General features: G+C 59.1%; 2 protein-coding genes across 4 annotated transcripts in view; one reads left to right on the top strand and one right to left on the bottom strand.

Annotated features, from left to right (window-relative positions):
• The window catches only part of SYMPK (symplekin scaffold protein), a 28048-nt gene extending 10545 nt beyond the window's left edge, over positions 1 to 17503 (bottom strand). For 2 of the 3 annotated variants that reach the window (XM_075536280.1, XM_075536281.1), the window contains exons 1-14: positions 17366 to 17501; positions 15919 to 15963; positions 14428 to 14551; positions 14250 to 14315; positions 10918 to 10971; positions 10644 to 10717; positions 9265 to 9391; positions 7748 to 7997; positions 6143 to 6313; positions 3902 to 4141; positions 2312 to 2466; positions 1775 to 1925; positions 1281 to 1485; positions 353 to 503 (exon numbers count right to left, since the gene is read on the bottom strand). In XM_075536280.1, the coding sequence (XP_075392395.1) occupies positions 353 to 503; positions 1281 to 1485; positions 1775 to 1925; positions 2312 to 2466; positions 3902 to 4141; positions 6143 to 6313; positions 7748 to 7997; positions 9265 to 9391; positions 10644 to 10717; positions 10918 to 10971; positions 14250 to 14315; positions 14428 to 14551; positions 15919 to 15953 (1803 nt within the window). In that variant the 5' untranslated portion in view covers positions 15954 to 15963; positions 17366 to 17501. Of the gene's footprint in view, positions 1 to 352; positions 504 to 1280; positions 1486 to 1774; positions 1926 to 2311; positions 2467 to 3901; positions 4142 to 6142; positions 6314 to 7747; positions 7998 to 9264; positions 9392 to 10643; positions 10718 to 10917; positions 10972 to 14249; positions 14316 to 14427; positions 14552 to 15918; positions 15964 to 17365 lie in introns of all 3 variants that reach the window. The other variant, XM_075536282.1, reaches the window with a different exon arrangement.
• A 1093-nt stretch (positions 17504 to 18596) lies between these two features.
• On the top strand, positions 18597 to 27163 carry FOXA3 (forkhead box A3). The gene is made up of 2 exons (XM_075537885.1): positions 18597 to 18665; positions 26174 to 27163. Exons 1-2 carry the CDS (start codon positions 18597 to 18599, stop codon positions 27161 to 27163), a joined length of 1059 nt encoding a protein of 352 aa, XP_075394000.1.
• Positions 27164 to 27674: the final 511 nt, after the last annotated feature.

Below are 27674 nucleotides of genomic sequence, written 5' to 3'. Positions count from 1 at the left end.
GTTTAGCAGCTGGGTGCTTAACCACTGTGCCACCATGACCCCAGAGCCGCACCCTGCTGCTCGAGTCCTTAAACTCTGACAACCAGACCCACTGCCCGCGCGTCGGTTCTGACTCCAGGCGGGTTCCCAGCCTGCGCCTCTCTCCAGGAGTAGAAAGTCTGTCTCCCACAGGGCCACTCCAGGTGTCAACCAGCGTTCGTGAGGGGCGGGGCGGGGGACGGCATGTGTGACAGGGCTACAAAGCCAGCCCAGGGGCAAGGCCAACACAGGCCGCCCGAACCTGGTGGGTGAGGACACCGTGACGTGGCACCCGAGCACCAACCACAGGAATAGCGGGGCCCACCAGGCCCACCTGGGCAGCCCCGCTGCAAGCCACAGCCTTCTCGGCCCGCAGGATCCGCTTCACGGCCCCCAGCTTCATGGCCTCCATCTGGGCGTCCGTCAGGGGCTTCAGCACATCGCTCAGACGGAAGATTTTCTTGCGCCCGCCGGCACCCGCCAGCCTGTGTGGGGAGCAGGGAGAGGGTCAGGGTGAGTCGGGGTGGCCTCTCTGAGCCTGAGCAGGCCACACAGATCCCTCCCTGGAACCCCCTCCAGCGAGGGAGGCACAGCTGGAGCAGGATGGCTCCAGGGGGAGAAGAGCGACCTGGGGGAGTGGAGCGGGACCACGTGCATCTGGGGACAGGCTCCCCGGCAGAGAACAGGACCTATAGGAAGGCCTGGCGGTGGGGCCTGGCTGGCTGGTCAGAGAGCAGCCTGGGGGCAACTGGGGTTTGGGAGGGAGGAGCGAGGCCCTTGGGGGACACTAGGTCACTAGTGATAACGAGGACACTAAGGGGCCCGTGCTCCAAGTCAGGAATCCTGCTGAGTCAACGCCTCACAACCACAGCTACATCGAACCCCAAGTTGTCTCAGTTGTCCCAAGGCTGGGAACTAACAGCATTCTTCTGGGGTGCCTTTCCAGAGCCCTGATGGCATAGCGGCGTCCACCAGCTGGGCTGCTCACTGCAAGGTCAGCAGTTCAAACCCACTGGCTGCTCTGAGAGGGAAAGAGGCGGCCATCTGATCCCGTCAAGATCTGGCAAGGAGGGGCCTGGCAGTGTTGCCTTCTGCTGGGCAGAAGCCGACACAGGGGCCCCCAGTGGATCCCCTCCCGTGCAGGGGCTGCCCTGGAGGATGCTCTCCAGAATTCAGCAGCAGAGTCGCCCTTCTGCCGGAGAAGCTCCGTGGTGACGCTGCCCACTCCGATGGTCCCCGCGCCCCCCCCCCTTCCTTCTCACCGGGGCTGTGTGACGGGGATGATGGGCTCCGGCCTCCTCTTGGCCTGGGGCGCCTCCTCCTCCATCGCGGACGCGGAGCCCAGGGCGCCCACCACCGAGATGGCCTGGCCCTGCACTGACAGGCGCCGCTTGATCAGCACGCTCTCCGGCTTCAGCAGCTTCTCCTCCTTGGGCTCCCCCTTGCACTGCTTGGTCTGCTCCACACCTGGGCAGCGGGGCGGCAGAGTCGTGCCCGGCCCGGCCTGCCCCTGCCCTCCTTCCTCCTCCCGGCCAGGCGCCACCGTCCTGGTGACGGCCCACACCTGGACTCCATGCTAAGCCCCCTGCACACACCCCTGCCAGGAAGGCGCCGCCCTTCCTTGCCCCGCGCCGCAGTGAGACTAAGAGGTGTGGCTGGACGCATGCGCCGTTCACCTCTGGGGCCTCACAGACAGAGAGCCCGTCTCATTTGAGTTCGGGGTGTCCCTTCAGGAGCCCCCGCTCAGGACACCCACCTGGCCCCAGCCCCGCGGCCGTCATCTGCGTGGCCATGAGCCGCGCCAGGTGCTTGATCTGGGCCTCGGTGCCGGCCGACTCCACTGGGGTGTAGATGGCCTGGAAGGAGGCGGGCATGGCCTCGGGCAGGTACACCATGCTGATGAGGACCTGCGGGGAGTCCCGGAGAGGAGCCAGCTTCAACCAAGAGCTCCCCGGCTCACCCAACCACGCTGGAGCCCCCCGGGGGGACTACAGCGGCCCTCGGGGCCCCAGGGTTGCTGGAGGGCAGCCGAGCCAGGAGAGTGGGCGCTGACAGCAACACATGGAGGGCCGGGGAGAGCGGCCCCTGGGTCGCGGCCCCGGTTGAGAACTGCTGCTCTAGGTCATCCTCTGCAGAAGGACGATGGTGAGGACAGACACTCGAGGTAAAATACCATGAAGCGGGGCACGGGGGAGAGGTGGCAAACGTGGCAGGATTAGGAGGAGAATCGGGGTTTATATTGGGCCCCATCAAACCCACTCAGGAGAGACGGCCGGCTCTCCCCAGCCCTCACCAGGTTAGCCACGTTGTCAGGTGTCAGCAGAGGCTGCAGGAACTCGGCTGTGATGTCCGTGTCTGACTGGCCCGAGAGCTGGGCGGAGGCCTTGGACGGTCCCGAGGGTCCTGACTCCATGTCCTTGTCCTCATCGTCTTCCCCCAGGTTGGGCTCTGTGATGGGAGAGGAACAAGACGCTGGCTCCAGAGGGTGGGGTGGGTGGGGGTGGGTCTGGTGGCCGCCGCTGCCGGCCAGCCTCAGGAGCCAGGAGCAGTGTAGCCAGCAGATGCAAAACTGGCTCCAGCCGGGACCCCTGCCTTCACTCTGCCATGTGACCTTGGGCCTCCGGTCTCATCCGGGGAATGGGAGTAGGCTGCTCCTGCCCTGGGAATCACAGCCAGCTCCAAGAGGCAGGCGTGCTTAGCGGAGAAGCCAATCATCGATTCCTCAGAGCTCTCCTGTGGAGCAACCCCCAGCTCTGAACCCCCACTGAACCTCACTCGGAATCAGGACCGTGCACAGCAAGCCTGACGTCAAACAAGAAGGTGGAAGGCCGCCGCTGGCCGGAGGGGTCTGGAGCAGCACCCAATAAACCCTCAGTGACTTGGGCCAACCCCGCAGGACAGAGGAGACGGGCCCGGGGTTCCCCAGGCTGTCTGCAGAGAAGCAGACGGCATCCTGTCTCTCTCTTCCCCTCCGCCCCAGCGGCAGGCCTTGGGGCTGGCAGCTGGGTGCCTGACCGCCGTGCTCCTGGAGGAGGGACTGTGGTCTGCCATTGGTATGGGGAAGGCATCATCTGTGAGAGCGGAGACCAGCGCCAGGGCTGGACAGGTTAGCTCCATCGTCTTGATGCTACCGCGCCCCCCCCCCCACCGCTCCCAGCCCCCCCGTCTGTTCACAGTCCCCTCAAGAGACGGGACGACACCCCCTTAGCCACAGGATGGAAGGGAACTAACCTCCCCAGGAAGGAGGCACAGGGACACATGACGGGCCTCCCGAGGGCACTGAGGAGGACAGGCCAACAGATGAACAAACAAGAAGAACCCAAGCCAAAGGCCACTGGCTCCATACAGACTCCTCACGACCCGGAGAGACAGAGACCTGTCCCACTGGGTTCCCAGACTGTCATCCTTATGGAGGCGGACGCCGGCCTCATCGTTCTCCTTCGGAGGGTCAAGCGAGCGTGGATGGCCGTCCTGGCCTCCCAGGCGTCACCTGCATCTCGCCAGCAGGAGGCCAAACCCAACCGAAACTCCCTGCCATCAAGTCCATTCCGATTCAGAGTGACCCTATGGGGCAAAGTGGAACTGCCCCGGGGAGTCCCCAGGTTGTGAATCTAAGTGCAAAGGAAACAGGAGCCCTGGCAGCACGGTGAGTTACACACTGGCTGCGACACACAGTCAGCAGTGTGAATCCACCCGTCGCCCCTCGGGAGGAAGAGGAGGCTTTCTAGCCTGGAGCCTCAGAAACCCACAGGGACAGCTCTGCTCTCTGCCCTGCGGGGTGGTGGTGAGTCAGTACTGGTTCTCCAGCATCTCCTGGGGCCCAGTAAGGGTGGCTAGGCCCTGGCCTCTCCTCCCGGGCCCCAGACGAGCATCCTCCTCTCACCCAGCTTCATCTTCTTGAGTGTGGGGTCTGAGTCGTCCCGGGGCCGCTTGCGGGTATCCTTGCTGCTGGGCATGTTGCGGGCGATCTCGGCCTGCGGCGTGCCCAGGTCCACGAGCAGGGTGGTGATCTGGGCCTGGAACTCCAGGGAGGCCGGGTGCTTCAGCACGTTCAGCAGGTGCAGCTTGAGGTTCTTGCGGACGCTGCTCACCTGGGACTTGGCCAGGGTTGGGGGCAGGTTGGCTGTGGGGAAAGAAGCAGGCACTTGGTGCTGGAGACGGGCCTTGCGGTGGCTCTGGGACCACGCTTCCCAACCCCAAGCTTGCACGGAAGGCTTCCAGGCCCACTCCTGGGCGAGCCCCCCTATGCCCTAGGACCTACATGTGGCCTTCCTCCTGGACCAGGAGAACCAATCGATCTTAGACGGAGAGCAACCACCCACCCTCTTGTGCAAGTCATATCTCGCTCACCTCTGATTGGAAAACCTGAATGTGCCTCCCTGCGCCCCCCCCCCCCAGGGCATGCAAGAGAGCCCCTGGGTGATCCAAGAGGTTAGTGGGCTGGCCACTGAGGGATGCTGGTTCCAGCGCACCCAGAGGTGACTCCAAAGAAAGGCCTGGTGATCTTCGGAGAAACCAGCCACCGATAACCCAGCTGCTGCCTGACGCCCACGGGGCAGCTGTTTGTCTGGGAAGGTTGCAACCACCACTTCCACCTCCATCCTTTCCCAACCCATCAGCCACAACCACCTTATTGCCGGTCCTCCTGGCACCAGAAGGATTTTCTAAGGCCTGGCAGTCAGTCACCTTGGTGAGCGATCTGTTCCACAGCCAGGTAGGACACCTGCAGTGTCGCCAGCCCAGCGCCCAGTCTCCCGGCCTGGGCCAACAACACTACTCTCTTTCTCCTATGAGGGTACCACCTAGTCTCCATTCTCAGTCCAAGCGGCCACTGAGCCCAGGGGGGCCAATAAGGAGGCGGTATCCCCTCGGCCACTGTTGATTGGCTCATGGCCAGGCTCACAGAGCAGGCCTGGCCAATCGGAAACAATGAGCAGCAGCCAGGGGGCCCAGGGCTGGAATGCAGGGGAAGGGGACATTCCCTGATCCCTGGGTTGCTAAGCTGATGGAATCAGAGCCACTTGGGAGTGGAGCTCTTTGCTCCGGAGAGGAAGGAGTGTGCCCAGGGCCAAGGGAGGAAGCCAGGGGGAGGGAAGCAACCCGAGCCCCTGGCCCCCCACCGCTGCCAGTTCTCGCAGCCCCCCCAGGAGAGGAAGTGATGACGTGGAACAAACCCCACATGGTTTCCTCTGCTGTTTCGCAACGCGATGCTGTTGGGGCAGGCTGGAATATCTTAAAGCATTTGGGGTGTAAGCTCACCCACCTGGTGAGGTGCCCTCAAGTCGGGCACCCTGTGAACCAAGAGGGCAAACCGCTGCCTGGGCCATCCTCGCTCTATGAAACGCGCGGCGTGCCCCGGCACGAGCGTCCCCCTACACACCGAGACGCCAGAGACGCCTGCGGACCACCATCCCTTTAAGCACAGGAAAGAGCCCCCAGCAGAAGACAGCCACACACATTCCGGCAACCCAGGAAAAGCACGTGGCTCCATCAATGTCCAGTGGGATTAACCCCAGCAAGCCCAGGTCGGTTTCGAGTGAGGAAGTCAGTAGGACACGCGTGTGTCGGGCCCTGGCGAGTAGCTCCGACTGCTGTCCTGCGCACCACGGAAACCCATGCCGCCCTGACAATGGTCGTTGAGCCGGAGCCCCCGACTGCAGCCACTGTGGCTGTCCGTCTCCTTGAGGGACTTCTCTGTCTCGCTGCCCCTCAACTTTACCAAGCACCATGTCCTCCTTCTCCAGGGACGGGTCTCTCCTGATGACACCGTGCCCTACTCGCGGCGTGTACCTCTCCGCCTGTACACACCTCAGTTTCCAAAGCCAGGTCGTGGAGGTACGCCGGAGTCCTGTCTTAACACGAGGGGGTGTCAACAAGCTCGTGGAGAAATGGGACTAAGAACCCTGAAATCAAACTCACTGCCATCCAGCCAACCCCAACTCAGACAGCCACGGGAGGACTGAAAGACGGTAGAGACCTCCACAAACTTTTGGGACACCCCCCCCCCCCGCCCGTGGAGAATCTGTCCTGGCCCGTGGCCCTCAGGGGCTCATTCCCTGGCTGGCATGTCCTCAGGAGAGCCCAGGCTGGCCCGGGCAGAGGGGCAGCCCAGGGGCCCACTGACCGTGCAGGGTCTCGTAGGCCTGGATCACCTCCGACATAAACATGGGCCGCTGGCGGGCGATGTTGGCCAGGGCGCCCAGGGCCGTGGTCAGGTTGATGGAGGAGATGGCCGGGTGCACCATGAACTTCAGCAGCTGCTCCAGCGCCGCCTTGCCCTCTTCCCACAACACGTCTGGGGAAAGAGAGCCAATCAGGAGGGACCTTTCGCCCAGGTCCCCAAAGAAAGCCGCCCTCGGGGACCTAAAGGAAGGCGCGCCCTGGTACGCAGGCGTCGTGATCGGCTGAAGGGCCCCAAACCACCTCACTTCCGGCCACCAAGATCATGGACCCACAGCGACCTGTCCCAGTGGGTTTCCAAGACGCTAGAGAAGGAGAAAGACTCATTCTTCTCCAACGGAGGGGCTGGTGGGTTGGAACTGCTGACCCTGTGGTGAGCCACCCGATGTGCCATCCACGACACCAGGGCTGCTGATGGGTCCCAGGAGAGGGTGTCAGTGTCTAAGAGTGTACCTGTGTGGTTGCTCAAAGCCTCGGCTTGCAACAGTGGAAGATGGGAGGGGGAAAAAAACAAACAAAAACTTGTGGAACTAGCTGACTGTATGAACTATGCTGATGTAAACATTTAAAGGTGGGACAGGGTAGGGAGGGAGGGGGAAAATGAGGAGCTGATACCAAGGGCTCAAGTAGAGAGCAAATGTTCTGAGAATGCTGAGGGCAACAAATGTACAAATGTGCTTGACACAATGGATGGATGCATGGAGTGTGGTAAGAGTTGTACGAGCCCCCCCAAAATAATTAAAAACAAAAAAGTTAAAAGTGGTGTGTCTGTCTATAAGCTCAAAAGGCCCTTGTCCCAGCCCTCTCGATCCAGCCCCCAGAATGTTAACCCTTCACGTCCCGATGACTCCTTCTACTGGGCATTTGCTGCAGACTGAGCCGCCATGTGGCTTAAAGGCTCGAATGCAAAATAACAGTGCCAACGGCCATCAAGAGGCAGCTGCGCTGGGAGAATGTGCTGTATCCACAGTGAGGGCTGTAGTGAAGCAATGTACCCCGATATTGGTGCAGACCGACCTGACTGTTGAGCTAAAAAGGCCGTCGAACAATTCAGACGAGCAGCCCAAGCCCCGACCCAAGGCACCGCCTGCCCGCTGCCACGTGGACACATGCTCCCAGTGACCCTCGCTCGGCAGGGTTTCTGAGACAGAGCAGGCAGCCTCAGCCTTCTCCTGCGGAGGGGCTGGTGGGTTTGAACCTCAGACCTTGCGGCAGTGTGCTCGATCATGTGCAACAAGGAAACCGGCACGGTCTGAGGCTCGCCCTCCCACGGCACCTCACAACAAGCCCGTGAAACCGAGCTGGGACTGTCTCCACGTGACACAGTGGAGAATGGAGCCCGAGAGAAGACACCTGTCCGAGCTCACCCGGTGCACGGTGGGGATGCCAGGAGCTGGCCAAGTGAGTGGCAGGGCTGGCAGAGTCTCATCACCACCATGCCGTGTTGTTGCCCAAACCACAAGACAGCCAGCAGGCAGGGGAGGCATCAGGCAAGGAGTTGCAGGCTTGGCGCAGCGCCCAGCACACGCACGGGGTGGGGGGCACTCACTATACTGGACATAGGGGTGGTCGCGTGGGATGCGGTCCAGGCTGATGTCCTGCTCCTGGCGCCGGGGCACCTCTGAGTCGGCCATGCGGGGTGACAGGGTGACGATGAGGCCCTCCACAAACTTGATGGCGTGGGTGCGGATGCCGTCGTTGTCGGAGTCCAGCAGCAGGATGATGTCCCCGGCCATGGCAGACACCATGTCCCAGCAGGCCTCCTGGAGCTCGCTGATCACCCGGGACTTCACCATCCACTGCCAGCAGGCCGGGGGTGGGGGGACAGATGGGCAGACAGACAGGCACAGTGAGGACAGGAGGACAGACATCACGGGTCAGTAGCTTCACCTTGGACACACTTTGTGAGTTCTAACTCTGTCCCTGGTCCTGTAAGGGGACAGGAGACTGTGGTGACCGCCACAGGTCTGGCCTTGCATTCAGGGGCTCACAGTCCAGCAGGGGAGACAGACCTACCAGTACAGAGTGGCCTCGGACAGGCGTAGCAAGGCTGACCTCCAAGGGCGAGGGAGGAGGGCACCAGATGCCTTCACTGTGCTCCCATTACCCAGCACCGCTCAGCAGGATGTCCCTGCCCTGCACAATGTTGACCCCAGGCCACAGTTCAAGAGACGCTTGGATCCCTTTCTGTCTTCCTCACTGGGTGACAAGTCCCACCCAGCGAGGGACCACACTGTCTAGGCACAGAGGAAGTGCTCAGGAATGCAGGCTGGGTGGGTGGGTAAAAGCCAGGCTAGGTGGATGGGAAAAACAAACCCAATTCACTACCACAGAGTTGATTCGACTCCATGGAAGGACAACTGGCACCTGACGGTTTCTGAGGCTGTCACTCTACAGTGGTGAAAATCTCATCTTTCTCCTTGTGAGGCGGCGGGGGGTTCAAACTACCGTCCTTGTAGTTCGCAACCGAACTCCTAAGTCAGTATGCACCCCCAGGCTCTTTAGATGGATGGAAGGATGGAGGGAGATGGGAAGGACGACTGAAGGAAGGGTGTGCCGTGGAAGAAAGGATCGAATGAATGAATGGGTATATGGAATGAATGAAAAAATGATTAAAGAAAACCAAAAAGGAGCAAGGAAGGGGAGGATGGAGGAAGGACAGGACTAGATGGATGGACTGATGGAAGGAAGGACAGAGGACTGGATGGACGGGTCAATGGAAGGAAGGACAAGTCAATGGGAGGAAGGACAGGACTAGATGGATGGACTAATGGAAGGACAGAGGACTAGATGGACGGGTCAATGGAAGGAAGGACAGAGGACTAGATGGACGGACTGATGGAAGGAAGGACAGAGGACTACGTGGATGGGTTGATGGAAGGTGGGGGTGGATGGAAGAACAGTGCTTCCCTGCCATGTGGACTACATCGGATGCCCTTGCTGTATGCCCACCCCAGACCAAGAGCACTTCACGCCCATAAGGGGCAGATGTGACCGTGGCGTTGACTTGGAACGGATTTGCTGGTGTGGGAATGGGATGTCCTGTGGCGGGCAGGGAGGGCTCACCTGCAGGGCCACCTTGTAGAGCTGGGTCATGGTGAGAATGGCCTTCTTCACCACGTTCACGTTCTCGTCCCTCAAGAGCATGTTGAGGTTCGCGATCAGTTTCAGCAGCAGCTCGATGTCTCGTTTGCTGAGGGGAGGCAGGAAGGTCAATGTGGTCTGAGGTCGGGGGGTGGAGCATCGGAGCCAGCGTCCCAGGGGATCGGAATGGCAGCACAAGGCTAGTTGGGGGAGGGCAGGGCCTGCATCTGTCTGGCTTGCTGGCACACCTGGAAGCTGAGGACGGCGCTTTTTTTTTTTTCGGACAGGGCTGCCCCTGCATTCTCTCTCTGTCCATCCTGGGTACCCAGAGTCTCACCCTACTTCCAACTCCACAGCTCACACAGAGGCAGTAGACAACCTGGGGTCTATACGAGCTGTGTGAACCCCATTACTTCTGAGCTCGTAGGTGGTTGTGAGAATTAGGATACTTGTGCATAGAAGCAAACACCCCCGCCCCGATGTTGAGATGATTGCAACTCAGGGACCCTGCCCGACAGAGAACTGCCCCACGGGGTTTCTGAGATTGTCATGGTCATGCAAGCAGAAGGCCACGCCTTTTGCCCACAGTGTAGCTGGTGGATTCGAACCACTGACCCCTTTGTTAGCAGCCCAGTGCTTTAACCAGTGTGCCGCCGGGGCGTACTGACACACAGAGAGCCAGCCCGCTGTACACGCCAGCCACCCAGATCCCTGGGAAAGGCCTTCGCTCGCTTTCTGTAACCGCCTGTCTGGATCACAGCCGTGCTTCCTCAGGCTGAGGGCTCTGAAGATGGCTTTTCCCTCAGTGGAGACTTAGGGCCTCTCTTAGGAGGGCCTCGTGGTTTGTTGGAGAAGAAAAGTGAACCCCGGGTTCAAGGACTATGAAAGGGCAACAAGGTCGCTCCTGGAGCCTCGGGCAAGACCCGGGCATGACTGTCTGTCACAGCACGTCTTACAGATGGAAACCAGGCGGTACCGGATGGACCCACAAAAGAAACTGAGCCCCGCCGTGAAGACAGGACCTGTCCTGGGTCCCGGCTACACAGGTACACTGCCACCTGGGGCAGGTGCACAACCTGTGAACAAAGTGACACCAGACCCCCTTTGGGGGGAGGGGCTCCCCACAAAGGACTCTTCAGAGAGGGACAAGGGAAGGGCATGGAAAGGCAGAGCCAGTGTTCTGATGGAGGAAGCAGAGAACCAGGAGTCTGATGACCCCAAGCCCCGACATTTATCCGGGGCATGTGAGAGATGGAAGGCGGAGCTGTAGGAAGCAGTGGGTGGGGCCAGGTCCAGAGGGCTAGGTGCTATTGGCAGCTACCCCCTCCCCACCCGCACAGCAGTCCCAGGCCCCCTCGCACCAGGCCTCCTCGATAAAGCCGATGACAAACTTGCGCACTTCGATCGACTTGTCCGCTTGGAAGGCGATGATCTCCTGAAAGGTCAGGGCGAAGCCAGGTCAGAGCTGTGCCAGGGCCCTCCTCGCTCACCTCCTCCTGGCCAAGCCCTGCACCCCGTTCGCAACACAGGGAAGCCGGGGCACATGAAGCCCTGGGGACCCAAACCGAGAGTGGCGATGCCAGGAGGGGTGGGGGGAGGGAGGGGGAGGCAGAACGGATCACGGGGAGCACTCACGTCCAGGAAGTTGTCCAGCAGGGTAGGGTCTTTGTTGATGATCAACTCTTGAACCTAGAAAGAGATCGGGGTGGAGAGGGGCCCCACATCGGTAAAACCGGGGCCGACCGGAGTCCCGGTGGCATGGTCAACAGTCCAAACCCAGCCACTGCTCCTTGGGAGACAGAGGCTTTGTACTCCAGGACAGATTTACAGCCCTGGAGACCCACAGGGGCAATTCCATTCTGCAATTTCAGTCACCACAAGTCGGCATCGACTCAATGGCAGAGTTTCATCAGGGTAGACGGGAGCATATCGGGGAGGGGCAGGGAGACAGCAGGGGAGACAGCTGGTAACAAATGGCTCAAATCCTGGCCCCACCTCTCTCTACCCTGGTCCTGGCAAAGCACGTTCTCTCCCTGAACCTGCCTGCTCCTCTGAAAAATGCGAAGATAATGATCGGACATGCAGCCCCTCCCTAGCTCAGGATAAGAAGCTGAAGTAACAGGAAGATCGTTGTCTTGTTTTTGTGCTTATGACTGTCTCTGCCTGTCTATCTAGATAAGGCAGGCGGGATAAGCAATCTGGAGGAGAAAACATCTAAAATCCATGGCGAGGAGGGCATAGGAGGCCTGGTGGGGCTTGATCAAGGACAATGTAGTCCAGAGGAATTCCTGAAACCCAAATGAAGGCCGAACATGATAGTGGGACAAGAGGAAAGTAAAAGGAAATAGAGGAAAGAACTAGGAGGCACCATTTATAGTGGTCTAAATACAGGCATGTACATATGTAAATATATTTATCTATAATGATATGGTAATAGATCTATGTACGGGTACTTGTATGTTAAGTATTAAGGTAGCAGACGAACATTGGACCTCCACTCAAGAACTCCCTCAGTGCAAGAACACTTTGTTCTAATAACGTGGCATTCCATGATGCTCACCTTCTCAACAGGATTGCTGAAGACAAAGCAGGTGCCCAATCAAATGTGAAGAAAGTTGATGGTGGCAGGCTATCAAAAGATCTAGTGCCCGCAGGGTCTTAAAGGCTTGAAGATAAACAAGTGGCCATCTAGCTGAGAAACAACAAAGTCCACATGGAAGAAGCACACCTGCCTGTGTGATCATGAGGTGTCAATGGGATTGGATCAGGTATCAGGTACCAAAGACCCAGAACAAAAAATCATATCTTTGTGAATGAGGGGGAGTGTGGAGTGGAGGCCCAAAGCCCATCTGTAGACAACTGGACATCCACTCGCAGAAGGGTCAAGGAAGAGACAAGCCAGTCAGGGTGCAGTATAGCACCAACGAAACAGAACTTTCCTCTAGTTCTTTAATGCTTCCTCCCCCCCACTATCATGACCCCAATTCTATCTTACAAATCCGGGTAGACCAGATCATGTACACTGGTAGTAAGAGCTGGATACACAGGGAATCCAGGACAGATAAACCCCTCAGGATCAATAATGAGCGTAGAGATATGAGGAAGGTAAGGAGAAGGTGGGGGAGAGTGGGGGAACCAATCACAATGATCTACATATAACCCCCTCCCAGGGGGACGGGCAACTGAAACGTGGGTGAAGGGAGACAGAGGTCTGTGTAAGACATGAAAAAATAATCAGGAAAATCTTAGCGACTCAGTGGATTGGTAGTAGGTCTTGGTCCCTTGTGGGTGGGACGAGCCAGGATCCTGCCTTCCTGAAGTGTGGCATCAACGATCTCTCCCATTCCTATCGCCGACACAGCACCAAAAACCCATCTCCTGAGACCCAAGTGTGCCTGCTGGGCTCTTTGGGACCGGTCCTTCCCTGGACATTCCCAAGGGTTAGGTGCTGGGCCTGCTAACCACAAGGTCAGTGGTTCAAACCCACCAGCAGCCCTGCAGGAGGAAGATGAGGCTGGCTGATCCTGCCAAGGCTAACAGGGCTCTCACACGGGCAGCGGGATCCCAGAGCAGCGAACTCGAATCCCCTCCTGTTCTGAAGCCTGCCTACCCCATCTTCTTTTGCCTTTGCATAGCCGATGGCCTCTGCCGGAGGCGCTTTCTCTCTCTCTTACACTGGGCCTGCCTCCCTCCTTATCCTCTCGTTTGACTCCTCCAAGAAGCCCTTCGGGACTCACAGGCAGGGTCAGCTGCCCCTCTGGGCTTTGGGCCATCACTGTGGGGCAGTGTTTGTGTTTTCCTAATCGGACCGGACCCCGGTAGGGAGGAAACACACAGAGGTCAGGGCCAGGAACCAAGAGTCGGGACCCGGGATTCAAAAGCCCCAGTTGGCCGGTTCCTGGAGGGGTGCGCCCTGGAGTTTAAAGCACTAGTTCAGGGGTGCTGCCCCCCTCACTAGCTGCGGGGCTGAGACTTCCTGGGGGGAGTCGGGAAGAGTTGCTGCTGGCACCCAGAAGTGCCTGTATGTGGATGCTGGTGCCAAGGGCTCAGACATGGCCTTTTGTGTCTTGCAAGGGCATCAAGTGACTGGGGGACCTGCAGCCACCCAGGGGACTGGCTAGCTGTGAAGAAAGTGCACGGCACCCTTTGGGGGAGTGGGGCCCTGCTAACAAGGTAGATGGAACTCTCTGGAGGGCCTGGTCAGCCCTGCCATGCTGCTAGGTGGCAGACGGGACGAGGAGATCACCATCACCATAGAGGAAGAGATGGATGGGAATGGAAAGTCCTTCCGAGTCAGAAAACATTCAGAGAGGGGGAGGCAGACAGACAGAGAGACAGACACACACACAGGTGGTGGTGGTGGTGGTGGAGGAGCTGTAATGCCAAGTACTGGCGAGAAACGACAGCAGTGAACCAGAAGACGCACTTGACGCCGGCACAGTGGGCCGGGAAAGCCCACAAAGCACGGGCTGAGTGGCTTCAGGCAGGAGGGTTGCTGGTGGAATGGAGGCCCCAGCTCACGCCGCAGAGCTGAGAGCTCTGTGACACCTGCCTGAGTGGGGTTGAGGCCAGAGCAGGCCGAGAGACCCGAGGGGCCAAGGGGCTGAGGGCCAGGGAGAGGCCTGGCTGTGAACACCATCCAGAAGCTGTCCCGGCTGGAAAACTGCATCCTGGGTTGTTCCTGAACCCTTCAGAAGAAAGCCCCTCCGGGCGAGCATGGGCTGTGGAGTTCCCTGGGGCCATTAGGAGAGAAGTAGAGAGTGCCCTGGGAGGGACGCTGGTGCCCGAACTGGCAAGAAGTGGGGAGAGTGGAGGCCTGCCTGACCTCTGCCTTGGGTTGAGCTGCTCTGGGCGAGGTTTCCCTCGTGAAGGGAGAGGAGGTCAGAGGAGCCGGCTCCGGCGTCTTGATAGTGCGTATCCCTCACTACCAAGGCCTTCTCTTCCACGGCCGCTCCCACTCCCCTCACCTGCTTAAGCACTGTGATCTTCGAGTCATTAGTGATCAGCGCCGCCTGGTTCAGGAGATCCACTACCTGCGGGGGAAGCAGAGGCGGGGGCTGGCTCTCCGGAGGCTTAGGCACTTCGGGGTGGCCCACCCAAAGCCAGGGTCATGACTCCCCATGGAGCCCCGAGCCCCACACTCACCCTTTCTGAGGTGGTCATGCTATCGATGCCTGCGCCCTCCTCCTGGGTGAAGAACTGAGAGGCCACGCTCCGCCGGGTGACACTGTCCCCACTGCTGGTCGCCATGGCTGCTGTCAGATAGTCCCTGGCGGAACGAAAGGGGTGGGTCAGGCTCTGGGTCTTGGTGGGTGGGATGAGTGCGCCAACCCCTCATGCCACTTCCCTAGCCTGGCCTTTCCCTGCCCGGCCTTCCGATGCCCCTCCTCACTCTGGGGTCACACGTGTGCACAGCATGTCAGGGTGACTGGTGCCACTTGCCTTCCCTAATGGACTCCTAGATCCCCCGGTCCCAGCTCGAGGACTTTACGTGCATCTAGAGGCCAGCCCCAGAGCATCTGCTGGATGACAGGACAGATGGACCACAGTGGCCACTCGCTGTGTCCACGCCTCCTGTCTCCGCTCCAAGGCTGGGCTCTTGACGAGGCCCCAGAACATGCTCTCTCGAACAGAGCTCAGAAAAATTCCAACCACAGCACCCTCCCATGCTCAGGACCAGCTAACCATGGGAAGGCTTGCTCCACTCAGCTTGTGAGGGCTACTCTCTAGGACAGTGGTTCTCAACCTTCCAATACAGTCCCTCAGGTAGTGGTGACCGCCCCCAACCATAAAATTATTTTCGTTGCTACTTCATCACTGTCATTTTGCTACTGGGATGAATTGGGAGACCCCTGTGAAAGGGTCATTCGACCCCCAAAAGGGTCACAGCCCACAGGCTGAGAACCGCTGCTCTGGCATATCGAGGGGGCAGGGGACTGGGGGTGCTCAGGGATAGAATTTCACCTTCTGTGAGGGACAGGACACCCCGGTTTGATACTTGGCCAGTGACTCGAGTGCACAGCCCCCACCCGCCTCCCACTGGAGGTTTGTGCATTCTTGGGACGCCGAACCGGTCTCCAGGCTAAGAGGAGGAAGCAAGGCCTGGTGAGCCCTTTCTGAAAATCAGCCAAGGGCACGCTCCTGGCCATGGGCAGACCCGGGTGGCGCTGTGTTTCATCCTGAGTCAGAGGCAGCAAGCACTATCACCCCGCAGTCAGTCTTGCACGACTGTAATATGATGGATGCAGAAAGATAACAGACACTTGTACCCGGAACAGCGAACGAACGACATAGCCACATGGCACAGGCACAAGACAGCACACCGCACCGCTGCACAGGGGAATAGAAAGGCAAACAGAAAGAAGCGACGAGCCCCCACACGTACCAGGCGAAAAGCAGCCAAGTGATGGACGATGGTACTTCCTTCCACATACCCCCCCCAACCCCTTTTTACAGGAAGTAAGAGGAAATGGAGCAAAACACACACACACACACACACACACACAAATCAAAGCAGTGTCTCTCGGGGTTCTTATGGTGACAAGATGATCATGGCAGCCGACTGGGTCGCAAGACAATATGCACAATTCCATCCACTTTTGTCAAGCGTTTGGGTCCGAGGCGCTACAGACTGACCTGAGACCAGAACCTTCATTTCCCCAGGTCTCCATGTCCTCCTCTCTAAAAAAGGGACAGTGTTAGCACCTAACTCCAGGCAGGGGGTGGGGGCCCTGCTCTTACTTGGGGGCGCGAATGTTAGCTGTGCTTGGCTGTTGTTCTGTCCGTGGGATAGGGATCCGGTGGGCAGGAGGCTTGGAGAACAATTGACAAGCCATTAAGGATAATTTACGAGGGAGTGGGGGGTGGCAGATTCCAGGGAGGAAGGTGGATCAGCTCCCACTCATGGCGACCATGAGTACCACAGGCCTCTCAAAGGTTTGTGAGGCTTGAGCCCATGGCTGCACCCACTGTGCCAATCCATCTCCTGGAGGGTCTTCCTGTTTTTGTTTTTCCTTTCCTGCGAGCCCTCTACTTCAAGCTCAAAGATGTGTTAAGGCTGCTAACCCAAAGGTGATAGCTCAAACCCACTAGCCGTCCCCTGGGGGGTGGGAATGAAGTGGCAGTCGCGTTTTGTAACCATGACCCCCTTGGAAACTTCTGTAGGTGGGGGGTAGGGGATTGCTCGCGGTTATCCTGTCCTAGAAGGTGGCTTCCCGCAGGAAGACTGGACTGCGATGGGCAACGAAAGGTCAGCTCACAGAAGCCACCAAGGGGCATGCTCAGCGCAGGCGCGGAACTCGGGAAGGTTTCCCAATGGGCTGCGGATGAACTGCACCCACAAAAATCACTCCTTGGAGAATGCCACCGGGAATCCCAAGCCCAGCCCCCGCACCCGCCGCCCACCATACAGAAGGGCCCTAGGCGTAGCTTTCATTTCTTCATCCATCCAGCGCCGACGTCAACCAGGCACTGTCCTGGGAACGAACGGGGCGGCGATCGCGACACACCTATCCCCCCCCCCCCCCGGGTCTCCTGGGGCTCGGGGTGACCGCATCACGCCCGAACAGGGCCAGTAACAAATGGGGCCGCACGTGACCTCAAGGAAAGCGCCCCCCCAGTGGCCTATGAGAGCCGGGCAGTGGCGGATGCCGGGGTGGGGGGTTGGGGGGGTGAGGGAAAGGAGGGACGGGCAGGGGAAGTGACGTGAGCGCCGGTCCCTGCGGGAAGCGAGGGAGTTAGGCAGGCCGAGGGATGAAGGGACCGGCGAGGGTCCGGCAAGTGCACAAGGCATGAAGCAGGGGGGCGCGTGACAGGTTTCAGGGACCGAATGACCAGGGCAGCCGAGCGTGGTGACGGTGGGCGAAAGGACAGAGGGGCGAGCGCGCCTTGGGGGTGGGGGGTGGGCCACGTTGCAAGTTTGCCCTGAGGGAACTGGAGAGCCACGGAAGGGTCCTGAGCAGGGGAAGAAACTGAGGCCCCCAACGCCGCTGCTCCGCTCTCTTACTGAGGCTCCCCAGCACCCCCAGATCTTCAGGGCTCATCCTCCCTTCATTCCCGGGGCCCCACGCCATCCCACGCTCACCACGGCTCGGGCCTGCGTGCCCCTCGCGCCCCCTAAGCAGCGACTTCTCTAAGACGCCGCTGTCGCCATCTTCCGCTCGCCGCGAGACACTGCGCACGCGCCGCGCGCACCCGAAGGCCGCCGGGAAATGGAGTCCAGACCGCGGCCTGGCCCCGCCCCTACTGAGCGTACCGAGCGCGGCCTTCCTCTCATCCCCAGAGTGCCTCGGGATCGCCCTTCGCGCGCTTTCTGGGAAATGTAGTCCCTTGACCGAAGCCAGAGACGGAAAGGGCGCTGGAGGTTTCTGGGAAATGGAGTTCGCAGTGGTTCCGCGTCCCTGGACGGCTGGGGCTGGAGCGTTGAGAATCTGGGAGGAAAGCTTGGGGTTCTGATTCCCTAGAGTGGTCTGGTCCGCTCAGAGGCCCGACTCCCCTCCTCCATCTTTGACACTGACCCTCTCTTTACAGTCCAGAGCATTTTGCAGATGTCCGCCCAGCTATACATTGGGAGTGAGGATTTTTCTAAGGGTCCTGTGTACATCGGGACCCCCCCAGAACCTGCTGAGCCCTGCGCTTTCTCTGCTCTGCGACTGCCACGCAGGGCTTTCCGCCTAGTGGCGCCCCTTTGCCGAGAAGCGCTGGTGGCGTAGCAGATTCCTATTTGAACTGCTGGCGCTGCTGTTGGAAACCAACAGCTGTTCGGCGGGAGAAAGACGGGGCTTTCTGGTCCCGCAAAGACTTACAGCGTTGAAGCTCTACGCTGCCCAATGGGGTCGCTATGAGTGGGACTGACTTCATAGCAGTGCCTTGCTTGTTTGTTTACTTATCTATTTTTGCATTTCCAGGGTGGACAGGCTCCTGGAATGGCATCCGAGGGCCGCGCGTAGCTTCCTCGTCGTTGTTGCTTGCAGCCAGTTCTTGCCCGCGCAGCCCCGGGACGCCGTTCCGGGCGCCTGGGGTCTGTGTGCGCGCGGTCCCGCAGGGGGCGCTGCAGGCCGAGCGCACCGCCTTCGGGGAGGCGGGCGGGCGGGCGCTCGAGGGGCGGGGGTGTCCCGGCTATAAAGCGGGGCCGCCTCCCGCGGCGCCCGGGACGGCGGGGCACCCGGGGCGGCTGGACGGGGCAGGCGCCGCTCGCTCCCTCGCTCGCTCGCTCGCAGTCAGGCGGTTCCCGCTGAGAGCTCCCCAAGTGCTCCGCGTCCGCCCCCCCACCCCCGGGACCGGAACGGGAGCGGGTGGGGGCGCAGGCCCCGGGGATGCTGGGCTCGGTGAAGATGGAGGCCCACGACCTGGCCGAGTGGAGCTACTACCCCGAGGCGGGCGAGGTGTGTCCTCGGGGGGTGACCGCGCGGGAAGTGGGGGGCGGGCGAGGGAGTGGGTTTCAATGGGGGCCCCCCTCCAGGCAGGCACCCAGGTGCGCGCCCCGGTGGGGAGTGGGGTGTCTCGTGGCAGGGCCCTGGGAACTCGGGACTCGAAGACCAGGTGCGCTCGTCAGGAACGAGGGGACACGACGTGGCCGCGCCGCTTGGGCAGGCGAGCCCGGTGAGGGCTCCATGAGGAATCAAGGAAACGCAGGCAGAAAGGCCCGATCGGAGCGTGAGCGCGGAGGCCAGGTGTCAGCGACGCGGAATCCCCGAAATCCCCGGGGGAGAAGGGGACAGACCAGCGGTCAGAATCGCAGCCCGAGCTCCCCGGGGGGCTGGAGAAGTTGGGAGACACAATTCAAAGCTAGGGAAAAGCTCAAGAACGGGAGACACCCGTGGGAGCAGGCTGTGTCTGGTGGCTCCGGGGGTTAAGCGAAGGGCCACGAGCCGCTCCTTGGGAGAAGAGTCCTGACCATCTGGTCCGCTAAAGGTGACAGCCTCCTTGAACAAGCCTGCCTTGTTCCCGCTGGATGGCTCCGAGTCAGAACGGATTAGGCAGCTATGGGCTTGGGAGGTGGGGGTTCAGGTAAGAACGTGGTTCTCAGATCGGGGCCTCTGGAGGAGAACGAGAAATTGGGGCTCAAGGTGATGGTCAGGCACAGGGGTGGACGGACGCTCGGGAGTATGCGGAGAGATGGAGCGTCTTTGGGGGGGGCAGGTTAGCGTTGGGGCTCAGATGGGGTCAGTGTTAAGGGTCCCAGAGCAAATGTGGGCCCTCCGCATGGGAGGGGGAGGCCGCTGAACCCCTTATGGTTAACTTTCTGGGTTTAAATGCTATTACAACGCCTCAGGAGATATGAGGAGACTCTGTTCAAACAAAGATTGACAGCCTTGGAAAACCCACCAGGGGCAACTCCACTCTGTCCTCTGGGCTTATGTGGGGGGGGGGAGGGGGAAGCGTAGGTATCGATGATTAGATGATGTGTGTTTGGGGGAGAGAGCTCCTCTCCGGCAGTTCCTTCTTTGAGGAATTGGGAGTGGGTTTCTGATGGCCCCCTACCCCCCATTGCTCTCCAGCAATTGCAAATGCCCTCATGCAGTCAAACCTCCCAGGATTTGGCGGCAGGGGGGTGGGGGGTGGTAGTTGATCCTAATCCCCTCTGGCCAGCGGACCGGAAGTCCTTCTCCAAGTCTGACTCCCATTCCTCTTGCTGCAAAGATTTCTGACTCCTTCCTTCATTCACTCTGTAGTCCACCGTGTAAGGGGTTACCGCCCCCCCCCCCCCCGTTGGTTGGAGAGTTCCAGGAATCTGGATGTTTGAGTTTCTAAGGGGACTAGGGGCTTGAGGGAATGCTATGAGGCAGAATGGCTGTGTTCTCCAGGCCACAGGATGAGGGTGGGAGACCCTGGGATCTGGGGGTTCTGGAGACCCCAGCAGGCTTGAGTCCTGGGTCTGAGGTTGGATGCAATAGGGTAGATCTCCTGGATCCCCAGGCCTGCAGGGCCTGGCAGGGTGCCCAGGAGGGGCCAGCCCTGGGGCTGTGGAGGTGTTGGGAATATGAAGAGGTGGAGGTGGGCGGGGTAGACCGCTTGCATGTGTCCCTGGTGAGATTGGCAAGGTGGAGACGCGGGGGTGGGAGAGATGTTTAAGAGGAAAAAAGCCAATGACCCAAGTCCACTGCCATAAGACCATTGCAGTCGCCAGTGACCTCCGGAGGGAGAAAGTACCAAGTGCCCCCTAGGGTGTCCTAGGCTGTCTAGCCTCTCCAGCAGCAGAGACCGCTTCATCTTTCTCCCATGGGTGGGCTTGGTGGAGTCCAGTCTCTCCCCTTTCAGTGACCAGTTTCGTGCTTCACCCATGCCACCACCACGCACCTTTGGTCGAACGTCGTAAGGAGTACAGTGTATTGGGTGGGGTGGGTGGGCATCTATACTGGAGTTAAGATATGGGATACAGTCTGGATGACTCTTTAAGTGGGGGGGGGCACAATGTGTGTGGACAGACTAGTGACATCAGGAACTGAGGGGCAGATCAGAAGTGATCAACACCTGGGCACTGTTTGGGGGGTGGGGGTCTGTTCTCGAAGAGCCTTCAGAAGATGGGGAACTGGAGATGGTTTGGAGGACACTGAGAGGTGACCCCCAGCACCCCTATCAGAGGAATCCATGTCCTTCCCACTGGACTGGAAAAGTGGGGAGAAAAACATCTACATAAATCCCCACAACCCAACCCCACTGCCAGGCTGGCTCTAGAGAGAAAGAATTTGGAAAGGGGTCACTTCCGGGGCACCCCCACTGGCCAGGTCCTTACAGAGCAGTGGCTCCACCGGTTTCTCATTCCAGAGATGGGAAAACCGAGGGACAGGGGAGCACCAGGGCTGCCTAGGGCCCGGGGCTGGACAACGAGGTTACTGGCTTTGTCCTGTCTCCTACCTTTGGGACAGTCACACCCTCTTCTGCAACAATAAGGAAATGCAAGGAAGAAATTCTAGCCTCCTGCAGGGGGGAGGGGGGTGCATATCCCCTGAGGGCTTCCCCCCAATTCCAGCCCCACCCTGGTGGGGGAGATCCGGCTTAGACCCGGACACCGGGCTTCCTCTCAGCTCTGGGCGTGGGAAAGCCCGGGGTGGATTAGGGCAGCTAGAGTGCTTGAGGTCAGACCTCGGGGAGGACTTCCTGGTGGGTGGGGAGCCTCGAAAGGAGGATGTGGGGGTCTCGGGCTACCTTGCTCTGCTTTTCCAAGAGCCTTGCCTAGTTCTACGGTCACTAGGAGACAGAATTGGCTGGATGGCAGTGGGTGAATTTGGTTGAATTGGGGAGCTGGGGGTGGGGTGGCCAGGGACTGGGGTGTTGTTAGCAATCCCTCTTCAGCTAGCTCTCTCTCTGGATCCCCCTGAATCCATGACACCCTCCACCTGTGAATGACCCTCCTCCTTTTGGGGAAGGGGGCAGAACCAACCACCCAGGGAGAGGTGAGAAGGGGGTGGGTGGAGGAGGGGAGTGACCCCTGCTTTCTGTGCTGGACCTCTGGGGGCCATTGTGATGCTGAAGGAAAGAGACCCAGGGAAGGAGAACAGGATGGGAAGGGGCAAAGGGCAGGGGAGAGTGAGAGACAGGAAGCCCACCCTCCCACACACCCCTAAAAACAAGCAAGCCAACAAACGTGCCCTCCAGTTGATTCGGACTCCCAGTGACCCTTTAGGACAGAGTAGAACTGCCCCTGGGGGGTTCTGAGACGCTTGATGGCAACAGACAGCCTCATCTCCACCCCCCCACCCCCAGGAGGGCTTGAAGGAACAGCTGACCTTGTGGGGAAACAGCCCAGGGAGCCACCTGGATTCCTTAGGAGGGGAGTGAGAAGGAGAGGTGGAGAGAGGACTGAGAAGGAGGGATGGGCAGAGAGATGGGGGTCCCAGAGCAGGGGAGGGAATGAATAAATGGGGTGGGGCAGAGACAGGCCCTGAGGGGGAAGAGTAGAGGGAGAGCAAAAGAGATGGGGGGCAAATGAGATAAGGAAGGTTCGGAGGTGCTGAGGCAGGACAGATAGAGTAACCACCAACCCAACTTACTGCTACCAATTTGATTCCGGCTCGGCATCCCTAAAAGATATGGGAGGACTGCCCTAGTGGGGTTTCCAAGATCGTAACTTTTTACAGGAGTAGAAAGTCTCATCTTTCTCCTACAGAATAGCAGGTGGTTTCGAACTGCTGACCTTGCGGTTAGCAGCCTAATTGGTAACCACTACCTCACCCAGGGCTTGGGATGACCACCACCAACAAAGAGCCCGAAAGGTACGCAAGAGAAAGGAGGAGGCTGGAGAGTCCAGGGGTTGGGGAGCTGGTATGGTTTCTCACCTGGGACTCTGCCCTACCCCCTGAGTGACCATGGAGAATGGCTTTTCCCTTCGGACTTGGGGACCCACAGGAGCTTATAGTGCAGGCGGGGGACAGCGTGGGACTTGATGCACACAGAGCACCAGGGGTGTGGCAGCTCCCTGAGGGCTGTGGGACCCCAGCTAGGGATGGGGTGGGGCACCTGTCTCCCCCTGGGGAGGGGGCACGGCAGGTGGGAGATGCGGCTGGAAGAGCGTGGGAAAGAGCAGAGGAGAGGAAAGTAGCATGGACGTCATTGTCAAGTCCACGGCTAACAAGGCCCCCATGTGAAACTGCTCCACAGGGTTTTCCATGACAGATTGCCAGGCCTTTCTTCCAAGGCACCTCGGTGTCCACTGGGACCCCTGACCTTTGGGTGAGCAGCTGAGCCTGTTAAAGGCACCGGCTTGGCTGCTCCTCTGAGTCTCCTCTGACTCATCATGACCATGTAGGGCAGAGAAGAACCACCCCACCCCACCCCACCCCACACAGGCTCTCCTAGAGCGACTGCCAGGTCATTTCTTCCATGGAGCTGCCGGTGGGTTCAAACCACCCACCTTTCAGTTAGCAGCTGAGCACTTCACCATGCCTTGTTTCCCTGCTCTCTTGTTCATCTAAGGATCCAGGACCCAGACTGCCCAAAGCTTCAATCCCAGTTTTGCACACACACCCCCACACACACACAGGCTGTGGGACCCAGAAACCACTTCTCTGGGCCTCAGCTCCCACTCTGTAGATGGGTGTTCTTAGAGCACCCCTGTGACCCCCCAAACGGGATGTGGCTACCAGGCCTGAAAGAGACAGCTCCTGGGAGGTGGCTGGCCCAGCGAGAGGAACGGGTGGCGTATGAGATTATACATCCACCCACTGTCCTGCTGTCCCTTCAGACTCCGGGGGTAGGGTTAGAACTACGCTCTCTTGGGCTGGCAGTGGCTGGTTTGTTGGGCGTAATTGGACACACCTTGCTTCTTAAGTCCCTGTGGGTAGATTTGAACCTCTAACCTTGAAGTTTGGAGCTGAGCACTGAACCAGGAGCCCCTCTCCGGAGACTCCATGAACGAATAGATAAGGGGGCTACTTAGAAACCCAGACAAGGAGCCCTGGTGGTGTAGTGGTTACGCCCTGAGCTGCTAACCACAAGGTCAACGGTTTGAACCCACCAGCCGCTCTGTGGGAGATAGATGAGGCTTTCTACTCCCATAAAGCTCGACAGCCTCAGAAACCCATGGCGGGCAGCTCTGCTCCATCCTGTCGGGTCAGAATGGACTTGAGGACAGTGAGCTTGGATGTTTGTTGGTTTTTTTTGTCTCTGAAGAGATACTGACCCTACTCCGTTATAGCTGAGATAGAGATTTGGCATTCGGAATGTGTTTCGCAGTCAACGCAGCACACAGTTCTCATCGGTGGTGATGGGTTGTTTGCTTGTTGCTATTGTCTTGCTTGTGTCCCGTTCTTGCTGATACCGAAAGGAGCTCCCAAGGGTGAAGCCCCAGGCCTGTGAGCTGAAGTTTGAACAACACCAGCAGCTGTACAGCAGAGAAGATGACAGGCAAGGGGGCTGGGGCAATTCTCCACGGCCGAGAAAACAGGTTACGCATCGCGCTGTGAACCTCCACGTCGGCAGTTTGAAACCCGCAGCTGCTCAGTGGGAGAGAGACAAGGCTGACGTCTCCGTCAAGAGTTGCAGTCTCGGGGACCCACAGGGGCCCTTCTCCCCTGTCCTACAGGGTCACTATGACTCGTCATTAGCTCACGGCCCGTGAGGTTTTGAATTCTACTGGGAACGACTCCACATGAAAGACCAGTAGCCTTGCACTTTATAAGCATGATGCCTTAGACTTGCTGGCAGATGGTACCTGGGTGAAACGCGTGAACTCTGGAACGCAAATCCTTTAGAGCTTAAAAAAAAAAAAGTAATTTTACAATCTTAAAGATTGGCAGATAGCAATATATATATATATATATATATATAATTAGATAGTTTGGAAGTTCTCCGTTTTTAGGAGAGTCCCAGGACCTCTTGTCAGGGCTCTCCCTGGTGTTGGGATGCTGAGGGGGAAAGACCCATAGTTACATATTGGGCTGCTAACCACAAGGTCAGCAGTTCGAAACTGCCAACCGCTCCCCGGGAGAAAGACGAGGCTTTCTGCTTAGAGAGGGGGCAGTTCCAGACACCCCAGAGGTCAGTGTCCTTGTGCCCTCTGAGGTCCTCATGATGAGTCGGAACCGACTCCCTGGCGGCCGGTTTGGATTTCTTGGTCCTCACTTAGCCTTCTTAGGGACATGGCTTTGACCTCGCTGTTGTTATAGTTGCCACTGAGCTGGTTCGACTCGCCAGTGACCCCAGGCTCAGGGAGACAGGGCCACGGAGATCCATCTGGGTCAACGGTGGCTGAGTTTGGGCAGTTGGTTGCCTGGTTTTTTCTCCTGAGGCCACCTTAGTTGGCCAGTGCCACTGAAGCCTGTTGGGCTTCTCCGTGAGGGACCAGTGGGAGCTGTGCATAAGGTGCCCTGGCTGGGAATGGAACCCGGGCCTTCTGGGCGGAAAGTGAGAGTTCCACCACTGGACCACCTCTATACCTGTTGACGTTGTGGGTACCCTGAGAGTCTCGGACAACTGCTTAGCTTTGGTGCATGAGCACCCAGGGGAGGGCGGGCAGGGAAGTGGGGGAAGAGACAGAGACATGGAGAGACAGCTTTAGTTATGCGTTGGGCTGCTAACCGCAAGGTCAGCGGTTCGGAACCAGCAGCGGCTCCGTGGGAAAGAGACAACAAGGCTTTCTATTCAAGTAAACAGTTATAGTCTCGTGGGTGGAGGGAGACAATGGACGGTGTGAGACATGAAGTAACAATAATAATACATAATTGATCAAGGATTCCCCAGGATGGGAAGGTGGGGGAGGGAGAGGATAAAAGAGGAGCTGATACCATGAGCTCAAGTAGAAAGAAACTGTTGTGGACAAGTTGAGGGCAACCTAGGTGCACATGTGCTTGATACAGTGGATGTATGGATTGTTATAAGATGTGTAAGAGCCCCCTAATAGAATGATTTTTTTTTAAGGATTACAGGTTTGGAAACCCACGGGGGCATTTCTACCCTGTCTTATAGGGTCGCTGTGAGTCAGCATGGACTCCAGGGCAGAGCGTGTGGTTTGTGGTCATGTGGTGGTTACGTGTGCTGGCCTGCTGGACTAGAGAAAGACAAGGCTTTCGACTCCCGTAAAGAGTCACCGTCTCAGAAACCCACCGGAGCAGTTCCTTCGGCTCTGTGGGGTGGTGACGAGTCAGAACTGAATGGACGCCATTGGGTTTGGGTTTGATCATTATGGAGGGAGCAGAGGATGAACGGGCCTGAGGGACAGAGAGGCGAGCTTCTCTGTAGGAAAAGAAAGTCTAGAAACGGCTTGTGGCGGCACCTGTACAATTCTACCTGACGCTCCTCAACGTGGAATGGCGTAGGGTATGATGAAGACATGTAACACATGTAGTAATAGCAATCATAATAAGAGTGAGGTGAGATGGACAGACAGACACCAGCAACCCCGGCAGGTGCAGACCCACTAAGCCCCCTCCCATCTCTCTTTCACTCCCTGCAGGTCTACTCCCCGGTGACGCCCATGCCCACCATGGCCCCCCTCAACTCCTACATGACCCTGAGCCCTCTGAGCAACCCCTACCCGCCAGGGGGGCTCCCTGCCTCCCCACTGCCCTCTGGACCCCTGGCACCCCCAGCTCCTGCAGCCCCCCTGGGCCCAACCTTCGCAGGCCTGGGCGCCAACAGCAGTGGGGGCGGCAGCTCGGGGTACGGGGGCCCAGGCCTGGGCCTGGTGCACGGGAAGGAGCTGCAGAAAGGGTACCGGCGGCCGCTGGCCCACGCCAAGCCCCCGTACTCCTACATCTCGCTCATCACCATGGCTATCCAGCAGGCGCCGGGCAAGATGCTGACGCTGAGCGAGATCTACCAGTGGATCATGGACCTCTTCCCATACTACCGGGAGAACCAGCAGCGCTGGCAGAACTCCATCCGCCACTCGCTGTCTTTCAACGACTGCTTCGTCAAGGTGGCGCGCTCCCCGGACAAGCCGGGCAAGGGCTCCTACTGGGCCCTGCACCCCAGCTCAGGGAACATGTTTGAGAATGGCTGCTACCTGCGCCGACAGAAGCGGTTCAAACTGGAGGAGAAGGCGAAGAAGGGAGGGGGCACCGCCGCCCCCTCCAGGAACAGCACCGGGCCCGTCACCACCACCTCCGCCACCGCCATCACCTCCCCGCCCCCCCAGCCCCAGCCCCCTCCGCCCCCGGAGCCCGAGGCCCAGGGTGGGGAGGACGGGGAGGCTCTGGACTGCGGCGGCGGCGGGGTTACTTCCTCCACACCCTACTTCACGGGCCTGGAGCTGCCCGGAGACCTGAAGCTGGACGCACCTTACAACTTCAACCACCCTTTCTCCATCAACAACTTGATGTCCGAGCAGACGCCAGCGCCTCCCAAGCTGGACATGGGGTTTGGGGGCTATGGGGCTGAAAGTGGGGACCCTGGGGTGTACTATCAGGGCCTCTATTCCCGCTCCCTGCTGAACGCATCCTAGCAGGGGAGGCAGAGGGGGGGGCATGGTGGGTGGGCCAGGGCTCTTGCGGCCTGACCTTCCTCGTTGACTTTGCCCCCGTTCCACTGGCAAACGTCTCAGCTGGTCTACGGCTAGCTGACTGCTGTCTCTGAGGGGTATCCTGTCGATCCACTGGGTGAGGACCCTCGTGGTCCCCTGGGTTGGCCCATGGGGCACCGTTCAGGCCACCATGCTGATTGTTATCAGTGGTCGATCCATTGGGCGCTGGCTAATGGCCAACCTCTGGGATGACATCTTGCTTGAGCCCTCTGGGGGCCGTGATGGCCATCGTTTTGGCTGACCCTTGGGGGCGGGATTCTCTTTGATCGCACCTCCGTGTGGCCCACTGGGTGCTGTGAGCCCTTGTTTCTGGGTGTCCAGTTGGCCGCCATCTTGTGTCACCTCCCTTCTGGCTCATTGGGCGGGACGATGGCCGCCGTATCGATAAGCACTGGTTATCAGTGGGCCTGTCACACACCACGGAAGTCGCCAC

Source organism: Tenrec ecaudatus, chromosome 18 (assembly GCF_050624435.1).
Source record: "Tenrec ecaudatus isolate mTenEca1 chromosome 18, mTenEca1.hap1, whole genome shotgun sequence".
Classification (NCBI taxonomy): domain Eukaryota; kingdom Metazoa; phylum Chordata; class Mammalia; order Afrosoricida; family Tenrecidae; genus Tenrec; species Tenrec ecaudatus.
The sequence above is the reverse complement of the archived record's forward strand: the minus strand, read 5'-3'. Positions and strand labels throughout refer to the sequence as shown.